This window comes from Antechinus flavipes, chromosome 2, assembly GCF_016432865.1.
Source record: "Antechinus flavipes isolate AdamAnt ecotype Samford, QLD, Australia chromosome 2, AdamAnt_v2, whole genome shotgun sequence".
In the NCBI taxonomy this organism is placed as follows: domain Eukaryota; kingdom Metazoa; phylum Chordata; class Mammalia; order Dasyuromorphia; family Dasyuridae; genus Antechinus; species Antechinus flavipes.
This window is the reverse complement of record NC_067399.1, coordinates 473015268-473034775: the sequence shown is the minus strand read 5'-3', so window position 1 is coordinate 473034775 and position 19508 is coordinate 473015268. Positions and strand designations below refer to the sequence as shown.

General features: G+C 32.8%; 1 protein-coding gene across 4 annotated transcripts in view; it reads left to right on the top strand.

Moving 5' to 3' along the window:
- The window catches only part of GARRE1 (granule associated Rac and RHOG effector 1), a 122010-nt gene that overhangs the window by 80985 nt on the left and 21517 nt on the right, over window positions 1-19508 (top strand). For all 4 annotated transcript variants that reach the window (XM_051979714.1, XM_051979713.1, XM_051979716.1 and 1 more), the window contains 6 exons: window positions 2451-2657; window positions 6150-6290; window positions 6496-6591; window positions 6716-6877; window positions 8601-8759; window positions 16005-16102. In XM_051979714.1, the coding sequence (XP_051835674.1) occupies window positions 2451-2657; window positions 6150-6290; window positions 6496-6591; window positions 6716-6877; window positions 8601-8759; window positions 16005-16102 (863 nt within the window). The remainder of the gene's footprint in view (window positions 1-2450; window positions 2658-6149; window positions 6291-6495; window positions 6592-6715; window positions 6878-8600; window positions 8760-16004; window positions 16103-19508) is intronic.

Below are 19508 nucleotides of genomic sequence, written 5' to 3'. Positions count from 1 at the left end.
GAAAAATCCTATAAAGAACTCAAAAGCTTGCAAGTTATATCACTATGAACTATAACATTTGTTGACTTCATTGTAAAGGTAGGGAATAGGTGAAGATGGCAAGAAATTCAAAATAGGGTGGGTCAGAAATATGGAATGAAAGAGGCCAAAGATGTGTCAATTACCAAGAAATATAAGCCTTTAGGATAAGAATTAAATGTGGTGATCAGTGAATAATATCAAAAAAATAAAATTTGTTATATTTTAACAGAACAGGAACAAGACATTGCTGATACGTGTTATTCCTGAATCATCTGTTTATAAAGTCAGACCATTTAAATGTTAGAGCACAGATCACAATTACTAAAAACTTAGAAGAAGAATGAGAAAAAGATATGGGAATGCAGTTGAAACAGCTAAATCTTGCCTTGCCAAGTAAGGTATTAATAATTATAAGTAGATAATGAATAGTAGAAACGATGAGAACTATTATAATTTTATTCAGAAGCTTAGCAGATATAAGTCAATGGCTGTAACAAGCTGACAAATCCCCCCTCCAAAAAAAAATCACTTTAATCATCTTCTATGAGGTGAAATCCTCCAAAATACTCTTTTTATTTAAAAATGAGTATCATTCAGAGGAAAGAAAAGTACTGCATGGTAGCTTCGTACAGACTACAAAAATAAACCAAATATGGAACAGGAATAAATAATGCAATTGGCGAAATGTATGGCCAAAAGATAATGAGTTGGTCATGTAGTCAGGATAAGGAATAACTTTAGGATAGCTAGAAGGCTTAATATTCTCACAATATCAGGAGAAAAGGATGACTTCCAGAATGTTGGGTGGGTTACCAGTTTCAAATCTGTTGGGATACATGAGAAAAAAGTGAATGTGAAAGGCAGAGTGGATGAGTAACTTCAGTGTGTACATCTTTGAAGTGAATATCCAAATTGATAAGATGAGAGATTCATTTAGGTATTCTAACTTTGATTCTGCATGCCATTTATGTAATACCAATTTGGCATCTGTGGCATATTTGAAAGAATGTGTATTTGAATTCAGAAGACCTGATTTTTAAGTCCTGAGTCTGCCTTTTACAACCTGGGTAAATAAGAGCCAATCTCTTAACTCCTCTAGTCCTCATTTTTCCCATCTGTAAAATGAAACTGGATGACTTCTAAGTCCCCTTCTGGCTCTTAATTTGTGATTCTGTGACCTTATTGCCTCAGAAACCATCATATATAAGTCATAACTTAACAAGTATCTATTCTCCTTAAAACAAACCTGACAAGTAGTATTCTAGACTTTGAAGATGCTTGAGGGAGAACTCATTCTCTTTTAATACAATCTTAACACTTAACTCCTGAACATTCTGCTCTTGAATAGTTCTAATTTTTAGGAAATTTTTATTTTCTTCATCCCCAAATCTATCTCTTTACAACTTTCACTCATTTCTTCTACTTCTCTCTGGAGCCAATTAGAAAATTCTAATCTTTTTTTTTTTTTTTTTTTTTTGAGAGGGGTAGGGAGGGAAGGGAGAGCAGGGGATGAGGCAGTTAAAATTAAGTGACTTGCCCAGATTCATATATCTAAGACATGTTAAATGTCTGAGGCTGGATTTACACTCAGGTCCTGCTGACTTTAGAGCAATGCTGCTACAGTGTAGTTTGTAGCTTCCCCCAAAATTCTAATTCTTATTTCCAGGAACAGACTTTGATGCATTTTAAGACAGCTATCATACTGGCCATGTGATCCTGGATAAATGCTTTTCTCTGCGCCTCACTTTTTACATCTGTAAAATGAGAAAATTCTTTTACATGAGACTTCATCATCTGCTTCCAGTCATTTTCACTTGCTGTTCCCCATGCTTGGAATTCTTGCTCTCCTAGGTTTCATCAAACTTCCTTTAAGTCTCAGCTTAAGTCCCACCTCCAACAGGATTTTCCCCAGACATTTTTAATCTTAGAACTTTCTCCTTTATTGATTATCTCCAGTTAATCTTGTATACATTTTGCTCATACACAAGTTATTTTCATATTGTTTCCCCTATTAGATTGTGAGTTCTTTAAGAACACTGACTGGTTTGTGCTTTTCTTTATACCTCATAGTGCCTGACACATACTAGGCATTTAAATGCTTGTTGACTAACAGGTATACTTAGAAGAGTACTGGATCTGGAGTCAAAGAACTTAGATTTAAATTTCCTGCTATCCTATTTATTCGTTATATGATCTTGATCATGTCACTCCCCTTCCATCCTCCAAAATGGTTTGTTTCAGGTGAAAGTATCTCTAAGTATAAAAACATTTTCCAAAACCAAAAATAGATAATTTTCTGAGAATGGGTCAGTTTGGTTATCTATTCTGCTAATGTCTTCTATTTGTGGGAGAATAAGTAAAAATGAACTATACCTATTCAGAAACCAAAAACTAGAAGATCTCTGAAATATTCTTTTCCTTTTTTACAGGTACTAGGGCGATGTTTCTTGACAGTGATGCAAGTTCATTTCCAGTTTTTGTCCCAAGCATTACAGAAGGTGCAGCCAGTGGCTCATTCCTGCTTTGCTGAAACAGTAGTACAAGAAAGAAAGAATGTTAGTGGCAATGGGAAAGCTTGCTTAAGTCCTACAACTGAATTAGAAGATGCATTAAGATCTTGGAGAGGGGCTGCTGAGGTAAAGCTGCCAATTAGAGGAATTTTTTTTTTTTTTTTTACTTCTTACTGCCTGATTATGCTAAGTACAAATTGTTCTGATGCTATAACACCACCCTAAGAAAGAACTATCTTATTTAGACCTAATTTTTTCAGTTTTTGAATTGTGATCTCTAGTAGATTCAATCTAGGGTATCTTGATGAGTTCTTATATTGGGAACTAAAAGTACTCATTAGAATCTATTGCAACTGCAAGGTAATTAGATGGGTTTTTTTGGTACATATTACCTTTCACTTGTGATTAAACCATATACAATTTCTTTTTAAGTTTTTAGCTATGTTTTTTCAATCAAGAAATTCAGCAGACATTGACTGAATTCTAATTCCCAGATTTATAATTCCAAGGATTATTCATCTTGATATCTATTATTGCTTACTGGGACTTGTGAGTGAGAGACAAACTAGAAAATATATAGAGAGAAATAAGGTCAAAGCCTGTGATCTAATGTGATTCCTCATCTTGAGGGCTCCCATGGCCTTTAACCTCAGTAGAGCTTAGCAGAAAGAACATTCACTGAACTTAGGGTCAGATGGCCAAATCCCAGCTTGGCTATTAAGTAGTTTTATGACCTTGAATTAAATTACCTCTTTTCTTTGGGCCTTAGTTGCCCCATCTGGAAAATGAGAGGGATATACTTAATGCTGAGGTTTTTCAAACCTCAACTTTCTTTGTTCTATCATTTTTTAAAACAGTATTAGAATCTGTTACCCACAGCAAATCTCACCTAATTTGAGGTACTATCAGTTGATTCTCATTTTCAAAAAATATCCTTCTCTTAAGATTCTTATGAAACACTCATATTAAACAAACTTAAGGGAGAAAGTAAGGGAATCATAATTTTCATAAGTACTTCATCTGCCTCAGGTCATTTTCACTGGCTGTTCCCAATGGTCTGCCCCTTTGATAAATACTTCATAATCATTTACTACCTAGGTGTGGAAACAATATTTTCTGTCATAGGCCTGTGAAAGTTAGATATATCATGGAGAAAGCACTGAGTTCACTAAGAGATTCCCAAGTGCTACTCCTCCAGTTAAGCCAGTAAATTAATATATGACTGTTGGCAAATCACTGAACCTCTAATGTTTCAGTTTACTCTTTGTAAAATGAAAGTTGTCCTAAGTAAGAATACCTTTTTGCTTTAATGTTTGCAACCTTGTTTTATCACATTTGCTCCACCAGACTATACTATATTCGGGGACAAACAGGGAAAAACACCACAAGAAGTTTTGTACATGTATAATTTTGACTATTGTTTGACTTTAGACTGGAGTTTCCTCTTTTATAAATGAGGTTTCACTAACTACAGTAAAGTTATAAAACATTTATTCAGTGCACATGGACTGGAGCTCTTTTTGGAGATAATTCCACAAGAAATTTTCTACTGCAGGATGCTTTTTAAAAACTAGGATCCATACAGATTTCCTCTTAAATAACTCTTAAGCTTATTTGATTTTATGATATTCTTTTCTTCCTATATGAAGAAAATAATTTTTCCAAGGCAAGTTTATGTTCCCAGGATTTGCTGCTGCTTATTTTCCTAGTATATTTTTTAACTAATATACAAATATTTTGACACATAATGCAATATATATCTTGAGTTTTATAAGCTTATGAATTTGCAGCAAACACTTTGTTTATATGTAAAATAATCATCTATGATAATTTTGTAGCATACTACCTCTAACATTTTATAATTGGCTGAGAAACCTTTTATCTGCTGCTTTGGTACTTTTGTTTGCTGGCATGTTAATCATTTAACAGGAAATCCTGTCTGGATGCTGGCTGATACCAGCATCTGTAGCATATGGAACAATAAGTAAACTTCCTGTGAAATTAAAGTTCAAGAAGAAATTCTTGACTTTATTTATTGAGTTAATGTTTTATAAAAGGAAAGTACTAAACCTTTGCAATGTTGTTGTCTTCCTTTAGGTACATGCTGTAAGACCACCTTCCGTGACTTCTATGTAAACATTTCTATACAAAGGATCTTTAGGTCTCCCTAACTTGTATGATTACACTTATGCTCAATAATAATTAATTTCTTTGAATATTTTGTTCTGAGTTTAGAATTCACAGTCAATATCTTTTAACAGAAATTTTTTTCATTAAAGTTGTTTATACTCCAAAGTAATGCCAATAGACTTTGGACAGAAAATGTCATTTGCATCTAGAAAAAAAATAATGGAGATTGAATGTAAATCAACATGTGCTATGTTCACTTCTTTTTTCTGTTTTTTTTTTTCCCCTCTCCTATGATTTTTCCCTTTTGTTCTGATATTTCTCTTCCCAATATGATTGATAAAGTAATGTTTTAAAAATAAATAAATTTATTTTAAAAATCTTACCAAAAAAAGCTGTTTATTTCATCTCCACACTAAATTTTAAAATATTATTTTATGATTTCCAGCAACAGTAACAGTTTGAGATCACTAGGCTATTGATATCCATGAAATTGTTTAGATCACCAAGTTACTAAAAATAAACTAATTTCAGTGTGTATGATTCCTAGTTACACTTATGGAGTCTCCACATTATGAGTGAATTTTTTTTTTGGAAGTTCTTTTTTTTTTAAATATTTATTTATTTTTTTAATAATAACTTTTTATTGACAGAACCCATGCCAGGATAATTTTTCACAACATTATTCCTTGTACTCACTTGTGTTCCGATTTTTCCCCTCCCCCTCCCTTAGATGGCAAGCAGTCCTATATATGTTAAATATATTGCAGTATATCCTAGATACAATATATGTATGCAGAACCAAACAGTTCTCTTGCTGCACAGAGAGAATTGGATTCAGAAGGTAAAAACAACCCGGGAAGAAAAACAAAAATGCAAATAGTTTACATTCATTTCCCAGTGTTCTTTCTTTGGGTGTAGCTGCTTCTGTCCATCATTGATCAATTGAAACTGAGTTAGGTCTCTTTGTCAAAGAAATCTACTTTCATCAGAATACATCTTCATATAGTATCGTTGTTGAAGTATATAATGATCTATGAGTGAATTTTTAAATTGTCACTGATTCTTAAAGAAATGGAAGTTAACTTTTGATGAAGATGTAGATGTGAAAGCTATTTTTTCCTTACTATACATTCTTTCCTGTTTCTGTGGTAGGATGATTAGAATGTTAGGTTACTCTGCAAGATACCCAATTGATATCCATTTGCTTATTGCGTAATCAATCCTATAATGTCTCTAAAGCAGGGCAGGAAAAATTCCTTACATAAGCAATGCCTACATTTACATAAAAAAACTAGCATTTCAGTAGTCATTCTGGAAGGTATTTCATGTTTCTTTGATGCAGAAGTCTAAAAGCTTAGCTGAAGTCATATTAGTAAATAAAAGTCACTCCTTACTACATTATAGTACTATTTCTTGTTTAATTTTAGTTTTATTATTACTTGTTGGTAAAACACAAACCATTTTACTTACCACTTGTTTTTATTTTAGGCAACATCTAGACTGAGAGAGAGAGGCTGTGATGGCTGCTTGGCTGGAATTGAAGTTCAACAGCTCTTCTGTTCACAGAGTGTGGCAATTCCTGAACACCAGCTTAAAGAATTGAACATGAAAATTGATAGTGCTTTGCAAGTAAGTTGTTTGTTTTCTTTTTTGAGGACTAAAATGGTGAAGATATCCTCTATGGCTAGTTGAATTGTTTTCATTTGAAATTGTAATGGGATATAGCTCAAATCTATTCTTGTATATCTACTAATATATTTTATTAAACTTTGTTGTATCATTGTAATCTGCTATCAAATCATGATACATGGGGGAAAAAATCTCTTTTTTTTAGGCATATAAAATAGCTCTGGAGAGTTTAGGCCACTGTGAATATGCAATGAAAGCTGGCTTCCACTTGAATCCAAAAGCAATTGAAGCAAGTTTGCAGGTAACCATTTTTTCTTTATGTAACTTCTTAACTTTGACATGAATAAGTTACTGTTGACAATGACATCTGACCTCATCTCGATTGTATTGACTATATCTCCTCACTGTTTGATATCTGTTTGAAGGGCTGCTGCAGTGAAGCTGAAGCCCAGCAGACAGGGCGAAGACAAACTCCACCACAGCCAATCCAGTGTGAGCTCCCAACAGTCCCTGTCCAGATAGGATCACACTTTTTGAGAGGGATATCTTTTAATGAATCTGCAGCTGACAACCTGAAATTAAAAACGGTAATTTTAATTTATATTCAAATAGCTTGAACATAAGTTTTAAAATACAAGTGATAGGGATTTTTGTTCAAGAAATGAATAGAGGTTCAAAAAACAAAAAATATGAGAAAGAAGTTCAGGTTTCACTAAGAATATTTATATTTTATTGATGTCTTAACACTAAAATAAATGTCATTAATAAATATAAAAATAACAAATATAAGTATTCTCTGTTACCTAGCTATGCTGCTACTAGGTTTATAACCAGAAAGAGCCCCCCTGTCTTCCCCCAAAAAAGAAATATCCTATATGTACAAAAACATTTGTAGCAATTCTTTGTAGTGGCAAAAAACTAGAAATTAACAGGATGACCAATAATTCATGAGTGACTCAATAAAATTTTCTGTATCAATGTAATGGAATTCTATAAGAAAAGAGGAAATTGATTATTTCAAAGAGACATGGAAAGACTTGCAGAGTTATGTAGTCAGAAGCAAAAGGACAATTTATTACTATTATAATAATGTAGATAATAATAATTGGGAAGACTTTTAGTGGTTAAATTGAAATGAGCCAAGCCAAGAAGACAGTTTATACAATAACAGCTTTTGGACAAATAACTTTAAAAACCTGTAATTGATGCAGTGATTGTCCATTATTCCAGAGGATTGGTGATAAAGCATACTATCAGTTTGTGAGAAGTAATAGATTTAGAGAAATTCTGGATTTAGGATTCAGAATGAGACATATGAGTATGTATTTTGTGTACAACTAATCAGGGAATTTATTTTACTTAATTCTATATATTTCTTACAATAAATTTCTTTTTCTTTATCTTCTTATTCAATAGAGTTGAGATGGAAGGGAGAGAAATAGATTTCTATAAATTAGAAAACACTTAAAAATAGATTAGGGGGAGGGCTATAATTGTTTTATTTCATTACAACAGAGCTCTCACAGGATATGGATAATCTCAAAATGTTTGTAGACTAAAAATAAAATGTGTTAGTAAAAATTTTTTGAAAATATATAACATTTTAATAACGTCACAAATTTAACACAATGCTTATTATAAACTTCCATTTAAGTCTTCCTTTAATTGCCTCATCAGAATTTGGAGGTAAGTTTGGATTCTTGCAGGCTTTTCTGGTGGAATATAAATTCTGGAAAATTCTATCAAGTTGAAAAGTCTTCAGACTGAGATTATATAGTAGAATTTCTATCTATCATTCAAGGACCAATCTATCAGAGAAGAACTTTATTAAGAAACAAATTTTTAGATTTGGGGTGAGTGGCAAGAGGGTAGAAAAAAGGAACCCAAGAAACTGTCATATGGTTACAATCTTTAAAAAAAAAAAAAAAGACAACTAGAAAATCTATAACTCCTTAAATGTTGCTGACTTATAAAAGGAAAGAGAAATCTAGGTGTCATCTAAAAGATTGTCTTTCATGTTTCCCAAGAAATTTAATTTCTCTTTTTAGTAAAGTATCTCAGTAAAGTGAAGATTGTTAAGTAGGTGATTTAGATGGCTTACACAATGTAAAAATATCCAATGGATCTATATAAATAATTGAATAGAATAATAATCAATTGATTATATCTTCCTTAAAAAATTAAAAACATAAAACTTGCTCCTAATAATGATTGTACAAGTAAATGCAAAAATACCTTTCTGCAAATTTTCATTCATAACATAGTTTTTGTTTTATGTATTGTGATTTATTTCTTCCTATCAATATTTAGCACACAATGTTACAACTGATTAAAGAAGCAGGCTGTCATAATGGAATTACAGCAAGGGATGATTCTCCTGTAACTGAAGTGTTGAACCAGGTTTGCCCTTCTACTTGGCGAGGTGCCTGTAAGACCGCTGTACAGTTACTTTTTGGCCAGGCTGGACTGGTAAGTAAATGTAGTCACAAAATATGACCTTGAGTCAGTTAACTTCTCAGAACCTCATTTACTGCATATGTAAAATGAAAGAGTTGTACTAGAATATCTCTGAGACCCCTCTCATCTCAGTCAATTACTATATGAATATATACATACACATACATATCTTAATATATGTCCTGATTTCAAAAACAAACTATCACAATTTAAAGAATTTCAAATGGATGTTAAAGTATACTTAAAAGAAAAGATGAATTTTTATATATAGGGTTTTTTTCTGTATATGAATTAGCTGATACTAAAAATATTATCTTGAATTTGCAAACTTACATCAGTCTCTAAGTTCAATTCTTATTAATTTTCTCAAATTTTGGAAGGATTTTAAGTTCACTTCCAGAAAGCTGCATGGAGCAGAGGGATTACTGCCATTTGGGGTGTTTTGACAAAGATTACTGGAGTGGTTTGCTATTGCCTTTGCCAACATATTTTACAGATGAGAAAATTGAGGCAAACAGAGTTAAATGATTTGCCTGAAATCACATAGCTTGTAAGTATCTGAAGCCACATTCGAACTTAAGATGAGTATTCTTGATTACAGACCTAGCACTTGACCACTGTGCTGTTTAGCTGCCCAGATTATTATTACTAATGATGACAATAAGAAACAAGTCGCAATTGCATAGTACTTCAAGGTTTACAAAATATTTCTTCATTATCTATGATGCAGATGTTGCCAGCATTTCCCCCATTTTTCAGATGAAGAAGCTGAGTTTCAGAGAAGTTAAGTCAATTAATCAACAAACTGTTTATTAAGCTGTTACTTTATGTCAATACTGTGCTGAACAAAAACAGCGCTTGCCCTCAAGTTATTTAGTGTAGCTCCAGGCTCAAACTTACTTCTTTTGACTATGCCTTGTATCCTTTCCATTATCCTTTTATTGTACTTGGAAAGCAAACTTTTCCTATCTTGTTATTGAAAACAGTTACCTGTTCTATGTATACCCCTAAGAAGTCATGCTTTTTTTTTTAATCTGCTTCACAGTATAGGCAGTTGCTTCTTTAAAAAATATTAATAAAATATAAATTCTAATTAAATTATTAAGTAAGTTTATTATTAAGGATTAATATAGATTTCTAAAAACCACTTTAAATTAAATAAGGAGGGAATAATGAAATCCAAATTATAACTGTGAATTTGTTTACATAAGAATTGTGAAAATTAGGAGAAAGAAAAGCCTCTTAATATTAACAGAAAAGGCGAGTTCTACAAAAAATTGTTAATATTGCTTAAATAGTATAACATGCATCCAGACTGAAATATTATATTCTTCACATATGAGATTTTCTGTGATTACATATCATGTTTTTAAGATTATTATTCAATGGGTAGGGATAAAGAGGAAACACCTGTACAGCATGAACAATAGTTGTTCATGGTACAGGAAGCCATTTCCCAAGGACCCACAAAACTGGGTGGAGAAATGTGTTAAATACATTTTATATTTATGATTTTAAGAGGTTGGATAGGAATCATGAGAAGATAAACAATTTTATACCTTTTGTTTTATTGCTTTAAAAAAGATCTTTTTCATTTATAAGTGATATGATAGTTTAAACTGCCATGTAGATAGTCATTAAAACAGAAAAGAATATTAAACATTTAATAAAAGACTTAATGATAAAAGGCTGAACATAAAAAATGTTCAGAAACTAGGATTTTTGCTAAGTTTTTTCTTTCCTTCTCTTCCAAAATTATCTAAATTTTGAATTAGGAAATTTGCATTTGAAGTTTTAAGCCAAACACTTAGCATGTGACATTATTTGTTTATATTGTGCCTATAAATATAAATCTTACTATATTATGGTTTTACAAATGATAAATTAGTGAATGAAAAGGCAGTTGTTAAGCAACTACTGTGTGACTGACAATGTGCTAAGTTAAAACACTGAATAAACTATATTTTACTATACTTCTACTGTGTTTTATGTTGATGGTTGAAGATGCTTTGGGGTCATATATAGTGCTGATTTTTTTTTTGCTTTTTATTTACGAAATATATGCATGGGTAATTTTTCAGCATTGAGCAGGTTGACCAATACATGTTAAACATATTAAAGTTAAATACAATATAAGTATGCATGTCTGTACAGTTATTTTGCTGTACAAAAAGAATCGGACTTTGAAATAGTGTACAATTAACCTGTGAAGGAAATAAAAGAATGCAGATGGACAAAAAAAGAGGGATTGGGAATTCTATGAAGTGGTTCATACTCATTTGCCAGAGTTCTTTCACTGGGTGTATCTGGTTCAATTCTTTTTTTTTTTTTTTAATAACTTTTTATTGACAGAACCCATGCCAGGGTAATTTTTTACAACATTATCCCTTGCACTCACTTCTGTTCCAATTTTTCCCCTCCCTCCTTTCACCCCCTCCCCCAGATGGCAAGCAGTCCTATACATGTTAAATAGGTTACAGTATATCCTAGATACAATATATGTGTGCAGAACCGAACAGTTCTCTTGTTGCACAGGGAGAATTGGAGTCAGAAGGTATAAATAACCCAGGAAGAAAAACAAAAATGCAAGCAGTTTATATTCATTTCCCAGTGTTCTTTCTTTGGGTGTAGCTGCTTCTGTCCATCCTTGATCAATTGAAACTGAATTAGTTCTCTTTATCGAAGAGATCCACTTCCATCAGAATACATCCTCATACAGTATCATTGTTGAGGTATATAATGATCTCCTGGTTCTGTTCATTTCACTTAGCATCAGTTCATGTAAGTCTCACCAGTCCTCTCTGTATTCATCCTGCTGGTCATTTCTTACAGAACAATAATATTCCATAACATTCATATACCACAATTCACCCAGCCATTCTCCAATTGATGGGCATCCATTCATTTTCCAGCTTCTAGCCACTACAAACAGGACTGCCACAAACATTTTGGCATTTGTTATACATCTCTAATAATTTTTCACAATTTTTAAAGTAAGCAAATGTCATAGAATTTTTTTTTCATAGAATTTCAGTTATATGTACTTCAGTGACTATCTTCTCTAATCTGTATTTAATCAAGGGTCTTCTTTATTACATATCTATATCAACTAGTTATCATCCTTGGCTAAAAGACCTCTAGTGAGGTAAAACCCACTGCCTCTTGGGGTGGCACATTCTCTTTTTGCTCTATTCTAATTTTGGGGAAGATTTTCCTTTCACCAAGATTATGTTTCCTACTTTGGGAACTTCCACCCATTGCTTCCAGCTCTTTTCTTTGGAGCAAAACATTAACTAATCTTTCATGTGACAAGTTTCTAAATTTTTGAACACATCTTTTGTGTCTGTTGTCTTCTCCATGTTGTCACCAGTTCCTTAAACTAGTACTCATATAATATGAACACATAGCCTTTCTCCATCCCAATTTTGCCTTTCTCTGGACACTGAATGGAGTATCCAAAAACTGAAATGCCTTAAACGCAACACGTGATGTTTTACCAGAGCAGAATACTGCCTTTCATCTCTAATCCTAGATAATTTTTTCAGTGTAGCCTGAGATTGCTTTAACTTTCTTAGTATTATACTATACTATGTATATTGAACTTGCAGTTGTCTAAGATTCATAGACCTTTTTTAGATGAAGTGCTATCTCCAAATCTTGAACTTGTGAAGTTGATCTTTTGAGCTCCAATAAAATACTTTGTTTATTCTTAGTATCTTATCTGATCCCTCCCAAGTGCTTACCAAAAGCTTCTTGAATCCGAATATAACTGTTATCCTGTGGCTCTCATAACTTTGTATCATAATCTAATTTGATGACTATACAATGACTTTATCATTTAAGTCATTGACAAAAATGTTAAATGATACAAGATCAAGCACAGCTGATGGGGACCTTTCCGTCAAGACATTCTGAATTGTTGCTGGAATATTAGGGACTTCTTTTTGGTCCTGGTCATTCAAATAGTTTCCAAACCTTCTTCTTATTGTGTTGGCTAGTCCACATCCCTCCAGTTTCTGTAAAAGACTTTTTCAGATGCTTTGTTGAGATTTAAGAAAGCTATATTTGTAGCATATGTTAGTATGTGCTAGATAACTTCTAAAGTACTTTGCAATTTTCAGTAATTAAATCTTCAAACTTATGTAAGCAAGCAAAATAAAACTAAAACACTGTTATCTTTTTACTCTAGCTAATTAGTATCCAGTCCACATTGAGCTGTGATTTTATCCCCTCATTGACTTGCTTTTCCATCTCAATATAATTTTAAAATAACAGAATCCTCTTGTTACCATCTTTAGCTTGCTCTTCTAAACTTTAGAGTCTTTTGTACTTTAGCATTTCTGACACTATAGGATTGGGCCATTCATTTCTGTTCATTCTTTTTCACCTGCTCCAATTTCTTTACATACTTTTTTTTTTAAAGTTGGGTAGGGATTTCTCCTTTAATACATATTGTACTTTTAAGGCAACTCTTCTTTTTCTTTATCAACTTTATTTCTTTGTGTCCTTCAAAATGTCATTCTTGCACAATTTTAACTTAGATTACTTGCTGGTTTGGGAAGGGGGGAGGTAAGAGATGGCTGGAAAATAATTTGGAACACAAAGTCTTACAAAAATGAATATTGAAAACTATCTTTGCATGTTTGTGGAAAATAAAATATTTTAAAAATAAAAATAAAAGTTCACCTAACAGCAAGGGGTTTGGGGAGGGAGTCATTCTTAGTGCTTTTCATCCCATCTCACTTGTGTGGACTTCTATAGAGTTTTTTCCTTCTGGGTTCTTCATATTTTTTCTCTGAATGTTTTGAAATATGTTCTTTCTACATCTGAGGTATATGCCAGACTATTACTCGCTTTTTTCTCTTATATCACACTTTCTAAGATTTAGGTGTCATTTCCTCGCAAGCCTCCCAAAATCTTGACCCGTAATAATTACTTTATCTTTTTAGTGAAAATCTGATCCAGAATAGTATTTCTTTTTATTGGTTCCTCTAAATTTTATGAAATTATCATTAAAGCAAATCAAGAAATTATTGTTTTTGGAAAAGAAGAAGGATTTCTTCCTTTTCTGCATTCCCCAATAAATATCTGGTTGCACAATAAATGATAGAGTGCCTAGAATCAGTAAGACCTTTACAATATGTACCTGAAGAAGCATCCTGTACTTTTTATCCTGCTCCCACAGATACTCTCTTTCAACTTTTTATTTTTCCAATTGATATTTATTTGCTACAGTTAACAGGTCCTGTTTCTGTAATGTCTCATTAACTATAGTTAATTGAGGCATGGACCCACACTTAACACCATATACCAAGATAAGATCAAAATGGGTCCATGACCTAGGCATAAAGAACGAGATTATAAATAAATTAGAGGAACATAGGATAATTTATCTCTCAGACTTGTGGAGGAGAAAGAAATTTGTGACCAAAGATGAACTAGAGACCATTACTGATCACAAAATAGAAAATTTTGATTATATCAAATTAAAAAGCCTTTGTACAAACAAAACTAATGCAAACAAGATTAGAAGGGAAGCAACAAACTGGGAAAACATCTTCACAGTTAAAGGTTCTGATTAAGGCCTCATATCCAAAATATATAGAGAACTGACTCAAATTTATAAGAAATCAAGCCATTCTCCAATTGATAAATGGTCAAAGGATATGAACAGACAATTTTCAGATGAAGAAATTGAAACTATTACCACTCATATGAAAGAGTGTTCCAAACCACAATTAATCAGAGAAATGCAAATTAAGACAACTCTGAGATACCACTACACACCTGTCAGATTGGCTAAGATGACAGGAAAAAATAATGATGAATGTTGGAGGGGATGTGGGAAAACTGGGACACTGATACATTGTTGGTGGAGTTGTGAACGAATCCAACCATTCTGGAGAGCAATCTGGAATTATGCCCAAAAAGTTATCAAACTGTGCATACCCTTTGATCCAGCAGTGCTACTACTGGGCTTATATCCCAAAGAGATACTAAAGAAGGGAAAGGGACCCATATGTGCCAAAATGTTTGTGGCAGCCCTGTTTGTAATGGCTAGAAACTGGAAAATGAATGGATGCCCATCAATTGGAGAATGGCTGGGTAAATTGTGGTATATGAATGTTATGGAATATTATTGATCTGTAAGGAATGACCAGCAGGATGAATACAGAGAGGCTTGGAGAGACTTACATGAACTGATGCTAAGTGAAATGAGCAGAACCAGGAGATCATGATACACTTCAGCAACGATATTGTATGAGGATGTATTCTGATGGAAGTGGATTTCTTTGACAAAGAGACCTAACTGAGTTTCAATTGATAAATGATGGACTGAAGCAGCTACATCCAAAGAAAGAACACTGGGAAATGAATGTGAACTATTTGCATTTTTGTTTTTCTTCCCGGGTTATTTTTACCTTCAGAATCCAATTCTCCCTGTGCAACAAGAGAACTGTTCGGTTCTGCAAACATAGATTGTATCTAGGATATACTGCAACATATCTAACTATATAGGGCTGCTTGCCATCTAGGGGAGGGGGTGGAGGGAAGGAGGGAAAACAATTGGAACAGAAACGAGTGCAAGGGATAATGTTGTTAAAAAAATTACCCTGCCATGGATTCTGTCAATATGAAGTTTTTATAAAATAAAATAAAATATATTTTAAAAAAAAAACCAAACTATAGTTAATTGCCTCAATCATCTATCATTTATGTATCTTCCTTTAAAACAGATGTTTTTAAAACATGTATTTGTTGTGTTTATAATCTTATGTATTCTCTATTTTGTTAACTTAACAAATCAAAATTTTTACTGTGCAACTTTTCCAGTTTAAAAGAAGCTTGGCAGAAAAAAATTAGTTGAATCAATTAATTAATTAATTAATGCCTAGAGTCATTGTCTCTGCTCTTGTTACTCTTTAGCAAAGAAAGTTTCCTAACATAGTTAATAAGTATCAGAGTTTTCTTCTAGGTTCACAGGTTTTCATGACTAATAAATGAGATAATGTGTGAACAATGCTTTGTGAATGAATACTGTGCTATAATAAAATATATGATAGTGGTAATAGACTGTAGTAGTACTTCATACCTCTACAACTCCCTCTGCTGCTGCTGCTGCCCTGTTGGATGATTTGAATAGTGACAGCTCTAATATTTTCTTTTTCAGGTCTTTAAGCCTTTTCTTCTTAGTATTTATTTAGAATTACATCTTTCATTTCTTAGAAAATAAATATCTTCATTTTGTTTTGATAGGTGGTGGTTGATACAGCACAAATTGAAAATAAAGAAGCCTATGCTCCCCAGATTAGTTTAGAAGGTTCCAGAATTGTGGTTCAAGTCCCATCAACATGGTATGTAATTTTACATATAATTTAATATCTTGATTTTTAGGAGAGTTCTCTGCGTTCTCATCAAAATGGTTATTCTGTAAGCACCTTTGTTATGTACGGCCTATGAGTCTAAGGCATAGGAAATTCAGATTTGTTGGTACCCCACATTATGTGGATATAGTCACAGTACCACAATGTTTGCAAAGTACTTTCGGTGGCTTTCAGAATAGTTGGAATTTTATATCCCTTTCATCCAAATACTTCAAGTTGTTTTCAGCTTTTCAATTTAAGGGACACAGCATCAGGGTACTAACTCACCTTTAGTGTGTTTATAATAGTGATAAAACATAGGATCCATTATTCCCTTTCTCTTGTTTTATTATATTATGATTCCAATTCTCCTTTCATTTGTTCATGTATACTGGAAATGTACAGAATTTTTCATAACATTTTAAAAAATAAAGTAAATAAAAAATTTAAAGATGTTTTTAAAAGTTAGCATTTGAGATACTAAATAGTTACAAGGCTGAATGCAAATGATAATTTTTCCTTGGATTTTTAATACTGAAAATCAGCTGAAGCTCATTCATATAGGTTATGTTAAACTGGTTTGAAATTTTCTTATTGAAATTTAAGTGTATGCTAGGAAATCTTTACAAGCCAGTAATGTTAAGGACTCTTTGTAGATTGCTAATAAGTTGTCATCTTTCCCATACCCCAGAGTTTCCCATCTCAAGAAATTTTTGCAGGAAGGAGTCTAAAAAGAAAATAAAGAAATCCCTTTTGGTTGAATTAATTTTTAAAATGGTAATATTTGCCAACTTATTTCCACCAGATTTTAAAAGTTCTCTATGTTGTCTTAAGCTATTTGTGTTTCTTAATCTTCAGAATTTATTGTTCTACCATCCAATTTATTGAAAAATCAGCAAGCTTACCTTACAACCTTCACTTTGAAAAGAATATCTAATTTTTGTCTTATGAGAGAAAGATTTATTTGCTTGCCTAACTACCATTTTGTGTATAGGGGAAAAAAAATGAATCTGGGTAAAATAATATTTGGAAATGCTTCCTCTACTGATTGTTGTTGGTAAAGCAGAATTCTGTCTATTAATGATCAATGTGTTTCTATGATCTGTACATTTTAACAGTTTTTTTTTTAAAGATGCAATCTCTGTTCCTTGAGCTTGCTGATAATTTTAAAACAGTATAGATTAAATGAATAGTCAGCATATGGTAATGTTTAGTAAAAATCCAATGATTTTTATAGATTTTAATCAGACTATCAATTCTTAATGTTTTAAGCCAAGAAGTCTTTAAATGTTCTTCTGTTCTTTGATCTTGTAGAAGTTAGCTAATGTATTTGTTATATGTTTAAATGATTTCTACTTAGTTCTGTTATGATGGAGGAAACAAGTTGCCTTTTTTTTTTCCCTGGGGCATTTGGGGTCAAGTGGCTTGCCCAGTCTCACAGCTAGGAAGTGTTAACTGTCTAAGGACGGATTTGAATTCATATTCTCCTGACTTCAGGACTGGTTCTCTATCCACTGCACCAGCTAGCTGCTCCAAATTACCATTTTTTAAAAGATATAACGTTAGGGAGGATTCTGGGAAGATGGGGTAAATTTCAACTTCTCCAGATTTCTCTCCTACTCCCCAAATTGAACAAATCTGTGTCTCAGGATGAACATAGACTGGTGAAAAACCAAGAAGAATTGGGGCAGAACAGGGGTCCTTCTGGTACACCCCAAGAAGATCTGAAGAAGGTTCTGGGGATTAACCCTTGTAAAGTGCAAACACCTTGGACTAGCTCCCAAAAACATTGAGTAGAGAACCCTTGGGGCTACCTGGAAGTGGCTGGAACTTCAATAGGAGCCACAGAAATTTTCATCTCCCAGATAGCTTGAGCTGAGGAGTCAGGGATCTGAGTCCAGGAAGACTGAATGAATCTCATTTGATTAGGAATGCCAGGCCCAGTTGTGCTGCAGTGGAAGCCTGGGGCAAGAAGGAACCAATACCTGGTGAGTGCAGAGACAATGGGGCAGGGATACTGCTAACTGTGGGTACTTGCTAGAAGTTGGGACTTTTGGTTTAGGATAGAGAATGTTGAAATGAAGCTAGAGATACTAACCCCTCTCTATGATTAGAGGTGCTTACATCTCTAATTATTAAAATAAATAAAAAAATAAAATGAAGTGATAAAAAGAAAGAACCCAATCATAAAAATTTACGATGGGAAGAGAGAAGACCAGAGGAGGACACTGAATTAAAAAAAAAAAAAAAGCTTCTATCCCAAAGAGTGATGTTATTTGGCTTCCTGACCAGAGAGAATTTATAGAACTTAAAAGAGAATTTAAGAATCAAATGAGAGACATTGATAAAAAACTAAAAATAAAAAAATAAAAACCATCCAAGAAAAACAAGAAGATTACGAAAAAAAAGTTAACCAACTAGAAAAGAAGATTCAAAGTCTTAAAGATGAAAATAATTCTTTGAAAATTGGAATTGGACAAGGGGAAGCCAGTGAAGTTACAAGAGACCAAGAAATAAAAACAGATTCTAAAGAATAAAAAAAAATAGAACAGAATGTGAAACACCATATAAGAAAAACAACTAATTTGGAAAACAGATCAAGAAGAGAAAAGTTATGACCTGAAAGTTATGACCAAAACCAAGAGTCTTGGCACAATAATGCAAGAAAGAATCCAAGAAAATTATTCTGGAAGGATAGAACATAAGGGGAAAGTAGAAATAGAAAGGAAAAAAAATCCACTGATCACCACCTCAATGAGATTCCTTGTGGAAAACACATAGGAATATTATTGCCAAATTTTGAAAACCCCAGTTCAAAGAGAAAATTTTCCAAGAAACAAGAAAAAAGCTATTCAGATACACTGGAGTTCCAGTTAGAATTGTACAAATTTAGCAGCAGCCACAATAAAAAACCATACACAGGTCCTGCAATCATATCTATAGACAATCAAAAGAACTGGGCCTGCAGCCAAAAATATCATATCCAGCAAAATTATTTATAATATTGAATGAGGAAAAAAGTGTATATTCAGTGAAACTGCAAGTTTTCAGAATTTTTTTCTCAACCAAACCGAAAACACATAAGAGTCAAAATCAAAGATCAATTTCAAGGAATTCAACAAGGACAAATTGTTTATTTATTTTCATATATAGGGAAATGTATACCACATATTTAAGATTGACATCAACCATAGTGTAGCTCAAAAGAAAGATTGGGGCAGAATAGTAATTGTTGGAGAAATGGGATGCAGAGGAAGAATAAACACAGAGGCCTTAAAGGAAGTTGGAGGGCTCATAGTGCTAAAAATTACATTGAATAAAAGGCCAGGGAAAATAGACTAGAAACCAATTGGAAATGAAATAATCTAATCCTAAAGAATAACTGGATCAAACAGCA